Source organism: Malurus melanocephalus, unplaced genomic scaffold (assembly GCF_030028575.1).
Source record: "Malurus melanocephalus ecotype Western Australia unplaced genomic scaffold, MMel_1.1 scaffold_66, whole genome shotgun sequence".
Taxonomy (NCBI): domain Eukaryota; kingdom Metazoa; phylum Chordata; class Aves; order Passeriformes; family Maluridae; genus Malurus; species Malurus melanocephalus.
In genome coordinates, this window is record NW_026623298.1 from 665,404 (window position 1) to 683,493 (window position 18,090).

General features: G+C 36.7%; 1 protein-coding gene across 1 annotated transcript; it reads right to left on the reverse strand.

Annotated features, from left to right (window-relative positions):
- Nucleotides 1-13,637: 13,637 nt before the first annotated feature.
- On the reverse strand, nt 13,638-18,053 carry MZT1 (mitotic spindle organizing protein 1). The gene is made up of 3 exons (XM_057366462.1): nt 17,948-18,053; nt 16,738-16,883; nt 13,638-15,339 (listed from the first exon to the last, which is right to left on the reverse strand). Exons 1-3 carry the CDS (start codon nt 17,994-17,996, stop codon nt 15,316-15,318), a joined length of 219 nt encoding a protein of 72 aa, XP_057222445.1. The 5' UTR covers nt 17,997-18,053; the 3' UTR covers nt 13,638-15,315.
- Between the last annotated feature and the right edge of the window lie 37 nt (nt 18,054-18,090).

Here is an 18,090-nt window from a genome sequence, read left to right on the forward strand (position 1 = left end):
GAACTAAACACCAAGTAACTTTCCACACATACTTATTTATGCTAGACATTTCAGGAATTATAACTATGATTTACTGCATTTAGAATTCTTACTTTTTATCTTTCTCTTTTTTCATCATTACATAGCACTGTATACTAGAAAACTTAATAGTCAAATAACATGAAAAGTTCTACTTGCTTAGAAAACATAATAGCTTAATTTCCTTTGCAAAACGTAAATATTACGTATTAGCTACTTTTGAAGCATAGGCAATCTAACTAAAATAATGAAACCATTTTACTAAATAGCAAGTCTATTTTAGTGTTTTCCCAATATTTTATTTTTTTCAAATAATTATACCTAAAATGCATGCATATCTAAAATTCTATTCATAAAATGCACATATATCTAAAATGCCTACCAAAAAGCTGGCTTTAGTACCAAGCAAGTTCCTAACTTTGCTGAGATGAGCAGCATTGTAGTAAAAGGAATCAAGGAAGCTCTTCTGATTAATTTCAATTCTGCTACTAGAGAAGGCCAAAAAAAATGGGTCTCATTATTCATGCACATATTCATGTAAGACAAGGAGAGTGTGACCCAGCTTGTGTACCAAGTTACTACATCCCTCTGTGCTGCAGGTTTTTTCAATCTATAGACTAGAATAAAAAATGCATAGTAGTATGTACACAGGTAACATATCTTTTGTTGTGTTTAAGCATAAGTACATATATATATATTTACAGTGTTTGAGCCTTTATTCTTTTGTTTGCCTTATACAGGTGTAACTCACTAGTAAGAAAGGTGAAAGCACTGAATAGCCATCAGATTACAACAATAGTTTAGAATTTCCCCRGTGTCTTTTAGTCACTATGTGATTTATTGAGACTTTTCAAATAAGACACCTTTCAGATATTTGTAGTATAAGGCCCTCAGCATGTAGACATTTATTCATACAACCAGTTGCACTTCACTCAGCTAAAATACTGTATGACTAATAGTAGTTGTGTCTCCAAGAATGAAAGTCATCTGATCGATAATAAAAGGCTGTGTCTAATTTAATCTAGATAATTAGCAAATTAATATAATTTGATTTATCCACAAAACAAGTCAGACTGTGCCCCAAAATCGTGTCTCTCCACCAACAAACAAATATGCCAAAGGCAACCAGCTCAGCTGTAGASCTCATTATGGCAATTGTGAAGTTAAACAAGGTGAAACTTCAAGCTAAATATCTGCAAAGTCAGGTTGTAGAACGAGGGAAGCAGGTCCCCTCACAAACTATTCAAGTGCATGGGAATTCTACTTGTAAAGAAAAAATAAATACATTCAATACAGGATTGCAACCTAAAGCAGAAACAAGGTGAGTGCTTTCATGGGCTATATAGGTATAGATTACAGTAACAGTCAGAGACATTAATTCTTTATCATTAACTTTTCTTAAATAGGTGTGCTTCAAATAATTGTGGTCTATTAATTATGTTCTCAACAGCAAAATTCATACTGTGTTCCTAGATCCAAAATAGAACAGTGCTGCGCTTTGGTGGTATTATTCCCCATAGAAATGTGTCAGGAAAAATGACATTTAGTCTTCATTTCCTGTATTGCTAAAGACTTCCAAACCCTGAATGAAGTCTGGGGAAAACTGCTTGTGAATTCTTTTCCTTACCATGCTATTCCCTACAAAGTCACTCAGATACAGGCTTAAGCAGTTCTGTATTGAAAGTAGAACAAGTAGTGGAGTCCTGTTTGTCCAGTAAGAGCCACAATTAGAAAAGAACATTACGCCATGACTTTCTGTAGCTAGAGGACACATTATTTCAACTAGAATGCTTGAGGAGTCCATTCTCATTCCTAATACCTAGGAATAGATTAATTATTCTTAAACATGGCTATTAAGTGTTAGCACATCAATATAAAAGCAAAGGAAAAGGCAGTTTATAGTGTGCAAAGGGAGCCAGGCAATATTTTACTGCCTAAACTATATGCTTGCATTAATAGTTGTGGTCAGAATCCATCATCACGCATCAATGCATGCCAGGTCGCGTAGGAAGGAAGAGCTGCTCTGACTGGCAGCCATAGCACGGATCAAAAGACCAGAGTGATATGCTAATTTGGTTTAAGATGAATAAGCATGTCAGCCRCAGCATTTTATGTAAAACAGGACTTGTGAAGTTTTGCAATCAGGTAGAGACCAGAAAGGAATTACAATAATCCACRTGGAGGTGACAGAAGTACTACATGGATTAACATTTCAGCTGTGGCCTGAGAAAATATTATCCCCAACCCAACAACAGCAGGCACAAATGTGAGTAAAAGGTGCACKGAGGATGGCATGTAAATGACCATTGAAGAACACAAACACTATGGTGGCTATGATCATCTTTGCCAAGGGACACAGGGGAAAAATGGAAAAAATATGTCTATCAACAAATAACTCAAGGAATCCACTGAAGTAGTTACATGTGTCTATTATCTACATAACATATGAAACATGTTTGTACTTTAATCTGAAGGCCCTTACGCATCAATGCATTTAAACTGGCAGTTTGAGATACATCCAGGAGAGCTAGAAAACTCCAGCCAGTGCCTGGCAAGAGAAAGGACAACTACTACTGTTCAGAACAGGGTTGCAATATGTGTTAGCTCCTGAAATGCTCCTGAGATGGATTTCCYTTTCCATGCATGGTTTGGCACAGTGTTCTAATAACAGTTCTTGCTTCTTTGCAGAAAGATTACCATCAACTAAAGGAAATGCAGCAAACTCTCTGGTGTGCAACATGGCTGCCTACYTAAAAATGGAAAATCACAGTGAGAGCATGGTAAAMCAGTAAACCTGGATTGAAGTGGCAATGAATAACCTTCCAGAAGCAATTAAAGTATTTGTTTAMCATKCCACCTTAAAYGTTTGCACTCCAGGAAACACTTGTACAAGACTGGCAGCATTGGCTAGGCCTCCCACCTTCCAGTGAGAGAAATGGTACTCTCTGCTGCTCAGAGGGCATTTATTTTGGACAGAGCTTTAAAACACGAAGCTTATGTTAAATGTATATACTAATGTTCCTGTGCTTCACTTTGTATGAACAAGGATTTGCTGAGTGTCGATAAGTCAAATTATATTTCTYCAGTGAATTATGCTGGACATGGTGTGAGTCTACTTTAAAACATACAGRCACATATATCTATAGATATATCTATATATACATCTGTATCTATCTATAATATATCTAAAATACAAAGTACAATACAAATACAAATTAAACATGTGCACTTTGATAAATATGGATATAAATTCTCTTTGCTTAGCTGAAATAGGTTACACCTGGACAGGTGGGGACATTCGCCATGAAACTGATTAYCCTTATTCTATTGAATGTAATCAGGTATTTTAATTGAGAAAATTATTGCACTAACTACAGTGTCAAGTAGTTAATGGTGTTTAACCAGRTGCTAAATAAGTGTCAAATACCAGGCTTCACACTTGGAATATGTACATTGCAAGCTAAAGATTAAGCATGTACATGTACATTCACATGCCCATAACCAGGCATAACCCTTGTACTGAGAGGCAAATAGACAAATTAGGCTTAAGTGCACAGGACCTAAACAAGTGAGCTGGATTCACAGCTTTGCTGACACATGAGAATAATTTTATAGGAAATATGTAACTCAAACCCATCAAAATAATATGCATATCTGCAATGGTGTTCAATAGATTTCTAAAAGTTTTGGTTTTAATGAATTTACCACAATTAGTACTTTAATAATCAAATGAGCATAAGAGATACATGGGCTTCATTATACAGCCTCATAATATTTTTGTTGCTGTCATTTTCAGTCCTCTGTCTTGCTACTGTTCTCTGTGTGTCATATTTGAAACTGGCTTATGAAGATTTTCAGAACTTCAACAGGAGATACATTACATTAAAATAAGTTTATCACTTCCTTTTTTCTTCTTGATTTTGATAACGAAACATTATAAACACCCCTACCTTTCTGTCTGACTCAGAGAAGCAAATAACAGAATGTTTTGCCTCACATTTTTGTGGCTCAGGACACTTTAAATGTTTCTATGCTGTGTAGGAGCTGCTTAAGCTTCTYACTCTCCAAAGGCTGACTCCTACTTTCAAAAAACATTTTGGACAATTGAAGAACGTCATAGTCTTGGCTACCCCTTGGGCCAGCTGGCTCTTGTGAGGTTTGCAGTCTGACTGCAAGTTTAGCTTGGTCTTAGGCACAACCTTTGGACTGTCACAAAGCCTGTGAAAAAATATTTAGCTTGTGATAGATTTTGGCTGGGCTACTGTAAGGGAAAAATAAACAAATAACAACTAAGTATACCTTTCAAAGCCAATTTGTACGTAGTCTCCTCTAGACAAAAGAATCAACAAGACACTTGCAACAGTGCCATCTGCTGACTCCCATATAGTCAGCCCTAACAACAGGATTGATTTGCAACAGCCACAAGTTTGTAGCAAAAAAAGATATCCACAATAATCAGGAATGCCATAATTTTCATTTTAACCAGTAAAAAACAAATGGATTTCCGTACTTGGACACTGTCTGTGGTCAGAGAAGACTGTCTATTTTCCATATTTACAAACAGCAGGCATAAGAATAAGACATACAAAATTGTAGAAAACTGAAATATTAAAACAATAYATCATATATAAATGTACACATATGTAGAGCTCCAAAGGAGTTAGTTATGCACACTTAAGAAAAATAGTGGCATTGAGGAAAAAAGCAAAAGGTCTTGAGTCTAGTGCTCTGTATTTAAAACTCTGGAGAAATTAGATCATTCCTGTATTAGCACTTACATTGTACCATTCTTTTGAAAGGGAAACTGTGATGATGACCCAGGTAACTTAAAACCAGTAAGCATCAAAAAAAAGCCAGGAAAAATTAATCGAAAAGCTAATAAGCTGATGTGGGATTCAATTAATACAAAATTGAAGGAATGAATGTAATTAATGATGGTCAACATGGTTTTGTAGAAAATAGGTCTTGTTAAATAAAACTTACTTCATTCTTTGATGGGATTATTAATTTGGTTTATAATCAAGTCACCGCTCTATCTGTAATTGCATGCTTTTGGACTTTCATGGGAGTTGTGACTTTGGAAAACATGACAGTGTTTTATTTTTTTTAATGGCTTAGACAGTCTCAATAAAAACTCCTTTCATAGGCTTCAGAAACRGATAAATCTTCCAAAAATCAGTATCCAAAAGCAAAGGCAATGTTGAGACTTGATTTTAATAAAGAAAGGGCATATACACAAGYACATGTCATGGCCAAATTATATAGCGAAAGATCACACACAAGCAGGAGCAACAATCCTGATACCTGCAGGGTGCTGCAAGGTTCTGTAGCTGAACTGATACTTTGTCATGGATAACCTGGAACTAAATGAAAACATTTTTTGCTGATATGGTTTGTAGTTTACAAAAAAAAAAAAAAAAAAAAAAAAAAAAGGCTGGCAGAGTGGTCAATGTAAAGAGAAGGCGGACAGAAAGAGGATTTTGAGCTGTTCAGTAAGGTGGACCAATTCAAACGAAAGACATTTTAATGCAGGTATATGAAAAGCTAAGGAAGTGGCAACAAGTTGGGCCATCCTAGAAAAGTGGAGGACCAACTTCTGTGAAACAGTAACTCCAGAAAGGACTTAAGGGATTGCTGAGGAAGCATTAAGCGAAGGGAATTGTGAGTGTGATACCGGAGCAAATCAGATCGATCTTATCTCAACACAGCACAGGTGAGATTGCTATCAGACTGAAGGCAACGGGAAAACCCCACAGGTTGCAAAAAAGACCAGAATGATTTCTGGAGAGAAAAAGAAACGTGTTTTACAGACAGGAGAATCCTTTCAGCTTATCAAAAGGAATTTAGAGTGGTGACTTGATTATAATAGTTCCCTCAGGAGAAAATCCCACACACTAGAGAGTTCTTTAGTTAAGAAGGAAAAAGCATAACAAGCAGCTGTGTACTGAGCTCAAGCCAGATAAATTAAAACAAGATATAAGCCACACAAAGTTTAACAGTGGAGATGATTAACTATGGAACAAACCAACAAAGGAATCTGGAYACACTATCTCTATTAATGTCTTTAACTAAAGACTAAATGTCTTGTTGGATATGCTTTATCTAAACACAAGTCATTGAACTCAACAGAGTGGTTGTTGGGTGAAATTCAAAGGCTTGTGAAATACAGGAAGTCAGCATAGGTGATCTAATGGGAATATTTGCAAAGACTAATCTTAGCCTCAGGATACTAGTCTCCTTGGGTTACCTTTTTTCAGTCAATAGAGAGTTTCCTTTAGAGAGCAATTCAGTACAACTTTATGCTCTCTTTGTCCCTCTCCACTGACAGCTTGCCTTTCTCCACTGTCCGCAGAGAAAAACAGAGGTTAAAAAATAATATGGGGYTTGTTATTCTTTTTCCACAAAAATACCTCCACCATGAAGTATAAAATTGMAATTTTATTAGGTATTTGGGAGAGGGCTTAGTGGATGAACTCTTGGGGGTAGTGGGATGGAGATAGGGACAGTTCTCTTTTCACTAATTAACCCTTGATAACCTAATCCCATTATACCAGGAGCTACATCTTGTCCCTGAAAGATTATCATCGATGAGAGAGGCTGAAGATTAATACARCACTCCTATCTTACCTCCTTAAGTATCCTACTTTAGGAAATCTCCGTCCRTTCCACTCTCGTTTTGGAGACCATTGAGAAATAAAAGGTTCAGATACATATTTGGTGGACAGAAATRAACTCCTCACCAGAGGGCAGGTGGGAGTGTTCATCCTGCCTCTACCTGCTGGAAAAGGTAGGAACTGTTCTTAATTCTTATGTAATCTACCACATCTAATAAATTTGACTATTTWTTTGGCATTTATTTTAAATGTGATGCTGCTGTGGTATTGGTACATATTGATACATCCATTGGTATATCCTCAACAGGGAATGTMTATATTCCTACACTAGTTGGCCTGTGTGGCACCCTTACCTTGAGTGTGCCCTCTTGTCTTAAACACTTCAGATGGCTGAGCATGTGCCAGAAAGTCTATAAACGCAAAAAAGGAAAAGCTMAAGTAGCTACAAACTACAGTGGGTGACAGAACTTCCTTCAGTGCATTTTCTAACATAGTTTGTGTAAATTCTATTACTCTGAATGAGAGGAAAAAATGCCACTAACCATTTGCCATGCTGAAAGCTCTYTCTTCTGTGGCCATCTTATTACTGGTATATCCAATCTTAGTAAAATTTAAATACAAAAATTACAAAATGTTAAGTTCTTAAACCTTAATTCTCTCTTTTGTGAGCTGAAGTCATACAATCAATAACACACTTTTCTTACTTCTAGTTTCATAATGTTTTTAAAATAAATCAAAAGGTTAAACTGCACCACTCCTTCATTAAACTGGAAATTGATCCTAAAATACTATTTATTAGAATTCATGCAAAACGAATAGAGGCATATTTCACAAAGCTGCAGCAGTGGTTGCAAATGTTTGCCTGCCATCTAGTGGAATATGCAACAGTTTCCAGTAATAATTTTATTTATTCTCCTACTTTGTGTATTACAAATATTGAAAGTGCTTTAAAAAATTACTGATGTAAACATGAGGAGCATGAATGATAATGGCACCCTCTTAATAATAAAATTATTGAGCAACAGACTTTAATTGTTACACAGAGAAAACAGTCATTTTTGTGGACACTGAGGTATTTGACACAAATCAGGTTCTGTCTGCTGATAATCCCAGAAGTTGGGACAGATAAAATTAAATAAATTGAAAATAGGGCAAAGCAGTGCCTGAGATTTTTTGCTAAAGCTAGAAACAGATGCCAAATGTGACTTGGACACACCACAGGACAGTAACAGCAAAAAGCAAATTAAAGTTGTATTTTAGGAAAATGAAGGGTATCTCTGATATTTATGTGATGTCTCTATGCACAACACTAGCATACATATGCCAACACCTTGGACACTTACAATGCACACTATAACATTCTAAAAATATTTTAGAGTTACATAAAATAGTTTGTGCACCAGGACAGAGAAGATTCAACCATGTAGGATATTGCACAACTCCACTTTCTCTGATAGTTGTRCACATATGACGATGAATCAAAATAATTCTATCAAAACCATTTCCAGCAGAAAAATCACTTGCCAAGGAAACTATTGCTGAATAGTGCCTGATTATCTTGAGGAAATATTGTAGAAATGACTGCTGAGAAATTGGAAAACATTGAAGCCTGACCCCCTCTAATGAGAGAATTAAAATTAAGGGGAGAAAAGAGAGGAAAATAACAAATTGTGGCAGATGTAGCTGGCAGAAAACTCAACTCACAGAAGATAGATGGAAGGATAAGACATAGAATGACAAATTAGAACACTACACTGAATGAAATCTGGGGAGTTTTAATAAAATAGTTTTTTGTTTTATTTTAATTATTGTAATTTTTTAATATTTAGATGAAGGAAAACAACCTATTTTAACTGGAGTGTCCTCCCATGTGAAAGCTAAAGGATTTTCCCAAACAAAATCATGTCTTTATTTCCCCCRTCTGATCACAGTTAAGATGAACAATGTCCATGTTCCCTGTTGATTCATGTGCTCTATTGTTATTTTCACTAACATTCATAAAACTCCACAGCGTGCAAGTCAATGCTGAGTTTGGCCCAACATGTCTGAAAACAGAAAAGCTGCTTGAAGTCATGTTATGAGAGCAGCCAGCCAGCCACTGATGGACAGAGACTGGTGGCTTTATTTCTGATATCCTGCTTACCAGTGAAAGGCATAGCCTGAAATAACCATGCTAAAAATGCAGCCCAGATTATCAGTCTGCCTATGCACCAGAGTTATTTTTCTGCCTTCGTGAGTGCAATCATCATGGCATATAGGAATAAATAGCTGTGCATGCACCTTGAATTGTTCCTATGCCTCTGACAGGTTCTAACTGAAGTGAAGCTAAACAAAACATTCATTTTTGAATTAAAAAAGCACTTGCTCTGAGAAGAGCCTGAGTTTTACTTCAGTCTGTACCTSTGTATATACAGTATCTTACACAATTCAGAGTGTATCCTGAATTCTGCCTAAGAGAATAGCGARGCTCCTCTTTACATGTCCTAGGAAATTATTGTCTAGGTGGTTTTTTTTTTGCATCTTTACTTCAAAATGTGCAAGACTAGTGTATGATTCTCCTTTAAATCCCCCATTGAATCTCATATTCCAGAGCCCTGTATTTCCAAATTATTAATATTTTTCCTTDTCATTGATCTTGCAGCATTTAATACCATTAAATCTCAGACTTTATGCGTAAGGTGCATATTATTTTAATATCCTGGGCTTTTCAGATGTGAATGACAAAGAGTAAATAACTACCTGCTGCTTACTATAGGTTTTGAAYTCAGCAGAAGTTCACAGGTCACAGGAATCAGACTATTCCTCTGTCCTTGATTAGAGGGCCCCTCACAAAATTGTAATTGATCCTGTTCACAACCATATGCCCCTATAAACTGGCTTGGGAAGAAAACCAAGCCACCTTGGGTRTGCATCGAGCAGCCTTCCAAGAAAGCAAGATGAAATGTCATGGGGAGCTTTTCCTGTAGCCCAGGAAAGTGACACAGAGTGAGAGCTGATAACTCAGCTCCTTCAAGGCACATCCTCCCAARCTACAACAGGCAGCAATGGCAAGAGGGGCTGGCAGCCTTATTGTCTTGCCAAAGGCCAAATGCCAAGGCAGTGTGACCACCTAAGTCTCTCTCTCATCTATCTGTATCCATTACAGGAAGATAGCTGTTGGTATCTTCAAACATACTAATTTGGGATCTGGTGTACAAATAAAATAATCATACATAAACTYAGGCTGGGATATCCCTCAGCCTCCTCGCCCTCCTGAGGCCTCCTTCCCTGTTAAGGGATCCTCCTGGCTGGTTCTTTGGTTAACCACATGACACCACTGAGCTCTTTCAGAGATCCATTTTCATGAGCTGKTCTCTTCTTAAATGCAAAAATTGGAGGTGAGAACATAAGAATATTTACAAAGTGMTAGTAAAAGTGTCTACACTCAATATATTCCAGATTTCCAGCTCTGATAATTAATAGTTGCAGTGTTTGGTTTTTTTTTGATCAGGTAACATTTAAATATCTTGGAAACCAGGCTTCCATTTATCTTACTGACAGAAGCCTCACTGATAGTCATCCTAAAYATTCCTAATTTTCTTCACATTACTTAGAGCTGTTTTACACTGCCCTTCACATACTCTGCAGACAGAAAGAACTGCTACAGCCAGCCTCCCTGACACCCTGCAGAGAGGAGGTATTGTAGACTTCGCCCCAGAAACCAGATTAAAAAATGTCATTTAGAAGAACTTTTAATCCCATTTTAACAGTATCAGTAGCCAGTTGTGTTTTCCCTAGTGTTTCACAGCTTCATTTAAACTATTCTCATGCTTTCCAGAAGTATAAACAGTGGGTCTGGAATCAGTAGATAGTACTATGGTTTTACTTCACTATTTTTTCTTGATGGAGCTATTTCCTTAAAAAACAGGAACCCTTCCTACAAGTTCAYAAAAACCTCACAGTAAAGTACCTCTTCACAATGCTTCAAAAATCCTTCTCATATTACCATTTYTCAAATCCTGAGATTTTGGTTTCAACACTTTTTAAAGTTTCTTTTCAAATCACACTCTCAAAGTGAGAAGAATGAAATCAAGGAACAACACAGTACATTTGTGCTTTTCCTGAATTATTCCAATGGTGCTTTAACTGAAAATTGTCCTGCATAAATTGAAGCATATAGCAACATAGAATCATTAAGGTTGGAAAAGACCTTGAAGATCATGAAGTACAACTGTGAACCCAGCACCAACACCAGCACATTCACCACCAAAAGACTTTCCCAAAGTGCCATAATCACACATTTTGTGAACAGTTACAGGGATAGTGACTCTACTACTTCCCTAGAAAGTCTCTTCTAAYGTTTTACAGTCCTTTTTGTGTAGAAATTTATCGTAATAGCTAATCTAAACTGCTCCTGGCACAACTTGAAGCCATTTCCTCTCATCCTGTCTCTTGTTACCTGACTTTTTTTATCTTTCATTCTTTGCTGATAAAATGCCAAGTTTTACCAGTTGGATGTTTGCTGCTGAGGTGATTAGTCTGCAACTCCCTGTCTTTGTCCTCACTATTTTAAAGGTTGAAATTACTTTGACATACCTTTTATTCTTTTAAATTCTGTTTTCAAACTTTAACCAAACAGTAATATTTGTGACTCAGAGTTGRATTTTTAAAGTAAAGGCCTGCCACCCTAGTTTGGATCACACATAGTAATGTAAAGCCCCTTTGTTCAGCATCAGATCTCTTTGAAGCAGATTGTCTACAGCCATACTACATCATGGATCACTGYTGGATCTTAGGTTATTGTCATTTTTTGCACATTTTAAGTATATTCAAATATTAAGGACTGCAATGCTTCTACAGCATGAAACTACGATCRCATAAAAGCAGATGGGATGTTTGAAGGGGGAAAGTGTTGGGGAAAAACAGAAGGCTCTGGTATGCAGCCTGCTGGGAGTAGTCCTTGGAATAAAGTGTGCCTGCAACAAGCACATAGTCAAACTCAGAAGGAACTACATGATTGAATCAAAAAGCAAATCTAGGATTGAACCAGTATTTGCTTATCTAGAGAGCAGAGGGGGGACAGAACATTAGGGATCCTGATAGCTATTAAGCATGCCACGCTCTCTGCAGGACTGGATTCACAAATTTGCTTAAACTCTCACAGTGAGAGCTGCTGTATCTGACACTGAAGACACGTGGTGTAAGAATGAGGCATTTTAKTCACAATCACTGAAAAGGAATGAAAATAAATGGTCAGCTCCTGCCCTAGGTCACCAGTGGTCCTCTGCAGTCTTTGATTCATTGTGTGCTGCATGACTTACTTACAATTAACCTCATAAAAGGGAAAAAGTGACAAAATTTCCCCATGATAAAATTAGTGAAGGTAGCAAGATTACTAGCAAACAGTGATGAACTGCAGAAACACATGCAAGACTGATTAGGAAAACATGGTAGATGTAATTCAGCACAAAGAAATAAATTATACACGTGGAGATTAACAACCTTAGCTTCCACATATGAAAAAATGACCTGAGCTTATCACTCTACTGAAAAGCGAGATCCTGCAGTTGCCATAGATAATGCCATGAAAACAGCTCAACATTCAGATCAAATTAAAAAGGCAAGTCAAATATTAGGAATTACTAGAAGAGGACTAAAGAACAAGAAAGTGACCAAGCAGGCCACTACTTAACTGCATGGTTAATATTGCTGCTATTCCCTGCTTTAGGTCACTCAAATGCTAATGCATTTCAGTTTAGAAAAGGAAATTTAAAGGTGACTTGCATATCTGCAGAACATGGCATGGTAGATATTAGTTTACTGTGCAAGGGACATTAAACTACTGAAAATCAGGCTCAAAATGAAGAAGTGGCAACTCTTTATGAAACAGACATCAATTGATAAAGGCTGCCATTATTCRGGAAGCATACACAGCCCAAAGAAAACTACACAAGTACTGGAAAAATGAGCATTGAAAATTACTAAATAGACAAACCACATGATGTTCAGGAAAGCCTGGAATAGAAGACATTTAGAWGCCAAGAGAACACAGAAGAAAAGCAACCAAATGTGCTTGCACAGTTCTTATCCTTCCTCTGGCAACTACCTTTGACTACAAAAGAAGCTATTGTGTTAGAAAAAACAACTTTGGTCAGGACCTGTACAGATATTCCTGTGTTTATCTTCTCAGGAGTTCCAAGAGCACATAAGTAACAGCATGTGCTGTTTGCTTGGCTTCTTGGTWAAATGCAGTAGAAGGTGATGTGTGTTATAAATGCAGCCAAGACTTCTCAGTCATCAGTGCTAAGTCTAAGCACTCGTGTTCACAGTGGGGATGCTATTAAAGTGATAGACTTATCTTGCAGCACAAATATTTCCCGTATGAAACCTCCTACTAGAGGGATTTTTTTTTTTTTAATTTCTCACCAGGAATAAAAAAGCCCCCATTTTATTGTATTTTTTATGGATGGTACCCCAAACCAAAAGCTGTCAGTTCTCTTACATCACTTTAATAAAAAAACATGTCCTCCCTTTAGTATATTAAGTAACCAATCTTATCATTTAGTTCCATGTAATGAAGAAAAATTTTTAGTTTTATAGACATCAAATTGGGGTTTTGAATGTCAAAGACATGCCTTCTCCTATAGTTCTGCATGACAAATGATCTGCCAGAAAATGTCTACATAAAAGCTGTAAGCTAACTGATTCAATTCAGTGGACAGCTCAAAAATTATATATAATATATACAAGTTTATATATATAGATATATATACATATATATATATATATATATATATATATATAAACTCGCTTAAATTATGCATAAATTCTCACATTGCAGTTGCAAGCTGTTTTTAAGCATTTCAAGGATATTGAACCCAAACCAAAATCAAACTATCAAACTAGCAAGTTAGGGAAAACCCTGGAAATACATAAATGCAAACTAATCAATAAAGTGACATTCAAGGGAAGTCATCAGACCTCCTGTATTACCCAAATAATGGAAGAAAAGGAAATGCACCAGCAGAAACATGCATTTAAATAAAACGTCATTATTATTTATTACATTTGCTATCGTTTACAGAAAACTTTCAGAGTTTAAGTTACACAAGAGAATATCATAGACTTATATGTGAATCCTGAGAACAGCAAGAATGCTCCCCAAGTCTTTTCTCATTTTTGACACTTTATTATAGAGTCTAGAGAAAAGTAAGTAAGAGAGCTAATTTCTTGTTTGTGCTCATCTGACCTGGAGTTTTCATGACATTTTACTGAATTTTCAGATTTCCTAAGATAAATTTCATTACTGATATCTTGTCATGCAGCCAACATTCATGTAAAGAACATTTAAAGTCCTTTGTAAATTGATGCTGTGAGTGTGCAAAATGACACCACTTAAAAATTCCCTGGGTTGGTCATCCAGAAGTTTTTATAGCAGCTTCCTTAAATGACTTTTTGGCCAGGCTAACTGGAAATAAAAGTAAGTAATTCAGTGCAATATAAATACTTTTTCTCTTCTCTTTGCCAGCAATATGAAGTATTTAGCTTCCTTTATTGCTTTTTGTAGAGCTATGACCTGGAGCGTATACCATGTAAACTCTTAAAGCAAAAAGAACTTTTTATCTCTGCACAAATATAGCTTTCAGCTTAACTAAGATTTCAGGTTCATTTCCAAATGCGCTTTGCCCTATTAACCCTGCAGGTTGCTTTAGGTGCCATTAGCACTATGCTCTGAAACCAGCATAACAAAAAAATCAAAAAAGCTTAAAGTAAAAAAAAGCTTAAACAGCAGATGAAGAACACACAAGAAACTATTTTTTTATGAAGTACAATTAGGAAATTAACACTTGTTTTGGCATCACTGAAGGTTTCCAGTGCTAAGTGAGAACCTATACCAACCAGCGGTTTAAGTTTTGTTGATAACATTCARCCAAATCTGATGCTTCTCATATACACATTAACTATTGTACTGCAGTAACAATACAGCCTTAATATTTTTAGATCCAGCAGSCAGAACAGGTATAACAAATGTCGCATCTGCTCTCTGTGAAATATTCCATGTCATCCAGATTTTAAATTTACACACATATGTACATAGGTAGCTGAAGAACTTTTTTTTATCTAAGTTAAACAGTTTCCCTACAAATTTGAATCAAAATTAAAATGACAATTCATTACCTACATTATTAAAAAAAAATGCTTTATTTATTACTTTCAGCTTGAGACTTAAGTTACCGCCCTTACTCTAAAATAAAGTCAGTATGGACTTCATTCCTATCTGGACCGTAAAGCAAGACTAAAATTGTACATGTAGTTTTTCATCAAAGCAAGAGATAAAACCCAGCATATACTAGCACTTCTAAAGGATGCATTAACAAGCTACACTCATCATAACAATATTTGTTGGTACACACTAGTAAMTCCAACAAATGTACAATATCTGGCATGATTTTAGAAGTACTGGATGCCAAAGAACAATTGCACTCATTTACAAACAGTTGACAAAAATACCAAATAATAATATACCASTGAACTTACTTATTAAAAACTTCTCAAAGCTATTATATACACCATTCTTTTGAAGAATATTACACAAATACTCTGAAACCTTCACATACACATTTTTTTTCTTAATAGTGCCAATCTTCAGAGCTCCTGTTAACTTTAACTTGACATTCTTCTCATGCAGAGGTCTTCTCCCATGTCAGCCTGTCATATTTTCAGCAGCCTAGAAAAAGAAAAAAAAATACTGCAATTCACCAAAAGAGACATCATGTAGATTAAATTTAGTATTTTCTTGTAACATTTTTAATTTGCCTAGAGAAACTAAAGGTCTAAAAAAAAAGCTACTTGTGAAAATTTCTCTTATGAGCACTACTGCTTTTTAAAAAATAAGGCTGCTGACTGCYATTACCCTTTACTGAAAGAGCCCTGCTGTTTGCTTGTGTTATGTCCTGTATCTGAGCAGCTTTTATCTTKTACATTTTACCTTAATACTCTCAAGAAAGGCTCAAATGCATAAATGCAGCTACCTTTGGAGTTTCCTTTATACAATTTATGGTAATTACTACCCCATGCATACCAATTTGTCATTGACATAAAACTCAGAAGAATAACACTAATCATAACTGCATAAATTACACTACCAATTATTTAAGAATATTAATATTTTTATTACTGAATAACTCAAACCAGTCAACAAGGCACATTTGTTTGAAGACTGACATTGGTGGGTTTTAAACCCACCAGTTATGTTTGCCCAGTTATGGGACAAACAAGTAAAGCATAGAAACAGGAATGGCAAACCAGTAAAATCAATGGAGAAGTAAACCAGCCCTCAATCACTTATATACACAGTTCAGTGCATATGTAAGCACACATTGAAGCATAGACACAAATATAAAATATGCATGAGTATAGAAAAATGTTAAGTTAAAAATAAAGAATGCAGTCTTCTAGAATAGGAGCAACAAAGAGGCTTCCCCTCTGCCTCCCAAAAATAACCAAAACATAGAAATCATGACTGTGATGTTTAGGTAGACAGTGAAGAATGAAAATCCTTTAAAAGGCAAGTGAGATTTTTTTTAAAGCATGGCTACCCTCTATGAGTAAACAGGTGAATATTCATATATGAAAAGCCCTGTATATACACACACATAATGAAATCCCCCTTTGTTAGTATTTGGAAAGGTTCAAAGCACAAGTTAAGAGGTTAAGATTACATTAACAAGCTGCCTGAACCTGTTTACAAGCACTGCTGCACACTACTAGATCTGAGGTTGTAGAAATGAGGTGATACTGATTAAACGAAAAATCTGTCATCTTATGAAGATAAGGGGGAAAATAGTGACTATAATAAAAAATTGTGAGTTTTGGTTGTGTTTTTTTTCTTCAGAAGAGTTAGTCTAATCATTTTATTTGTACAAAACATGTTATTCATACAATTTCCTGCTTCATGTTGAATTCAGTTGTATTCATTGCCTCCGCTATTGAACAGTTCATTTCCTTGATTTAAAAGAATGAGTCWCATCAAAGTACTTACAACTTACAAATTGAAGTACAGCAAATTGCATGCACGTGTGCTTGTTAAAAATGAATTTATATGATTTTTAAACTAGAGCATTACCTTCAGAGCTTCTGTAGCCTTACGCAGTTCTTTAATAACAGATGATAATGCTTCTGGATTTATCCCTTGCTCACAAAGCCGCACACAAATTGACAATGTCTCCATATCCAAGCCAGTGTTTAATATTCTTGAGATCTCAAACAGAACTGCAACAGAAAAAAATGAAAGCACTTTAGTCCCTACAGACTATGAAATTTCAATTATCAAAATTGTTCTTCACCAACATTTAACTTGTACAATACAGTGTGAAGATGGCAGATGTCCACTGCTATTTGAACTTCAAAAACATTTGTGCTCAGCTTTCCAGCATAAGCTAAAAGCTACGGCTTCTAACATAAACACCATAATTTACCAGTTCAGGAAATACAATAATAGATAATTTGTTTTGAAAAAGTAAAAATAAAAATAAAAAAAGTGAGGATTTCAACAATTAACATGGCTGGCAATTAGGTAAAAAGGTAGGCTTTAAGAACACTGTGCTTTTGGAYTCCAGCTTTGATTCCTCATAGGAGGCTGAAAGTGTGCATTTGAACTTTACTCACCTGCTCACATTCCTCATGCCTTATCAATCTCCAAAACATCTCCCAGTACTCCCAGTGCCACTTCTCTCACATTCCCCATCCCATAACAGCACTCGGGTTTAGGTTTTTTTTTTTTTTTTCCACATCAGAAACTATTCTAATTCTGTAACACCAACTACTGTTCGCAGGCTTTTCACTATTATTGTTTGGGTTGTTTTGAGGGTTTTTTTGCCGTTTACGTTGGTTTTCAGACATGAGCGACAAGAACAAAATCCCGGGGTTCAGATCAGTTCATGGGCTGCCCCGACACTGACACTAGGTCGGTCCTTGCTCTCTCCCGCGCATTTCCAAGTCCCTGGCTTAAACCCAAGCGCACGGAGCCAGGCCACACCATTTGCATYAACCGTTATAAATAACGAGAAACGACAGCACATATTAAATCCTTAGCCAGCTTTAAAAGATCAACCAAAACCAAGAAAAGCAACGCGAGGTCCAAAGACAGACACGCTACGTGGATGTTCGAACTGTTTCAGACACTGCCGTCACATGGAATAAAAACCGTGCATCGTTCAGCAGCCGCAACCCGCACCCAGGGTTGCATTAACCAGGGGAGGCGCCCGTGTCCGCGGCCCAGGGCGGGGTCAGGCGTTCCCTCTCCCTCGCAGCCCGTCCCCGAGGCTGTCACCCACCGTCCATGGTCTCCCTGACGGCGTTCAGGCTGGCGGCGTTGCTCGCCATGGCGACCCCGCGSTGCCGGAACCGGAACGCCCCGCGCACGCCCGGGCCCGGGCCCGCCCCGCCGGCCCCACGTGACGGGACAGCGCGAGCGCGG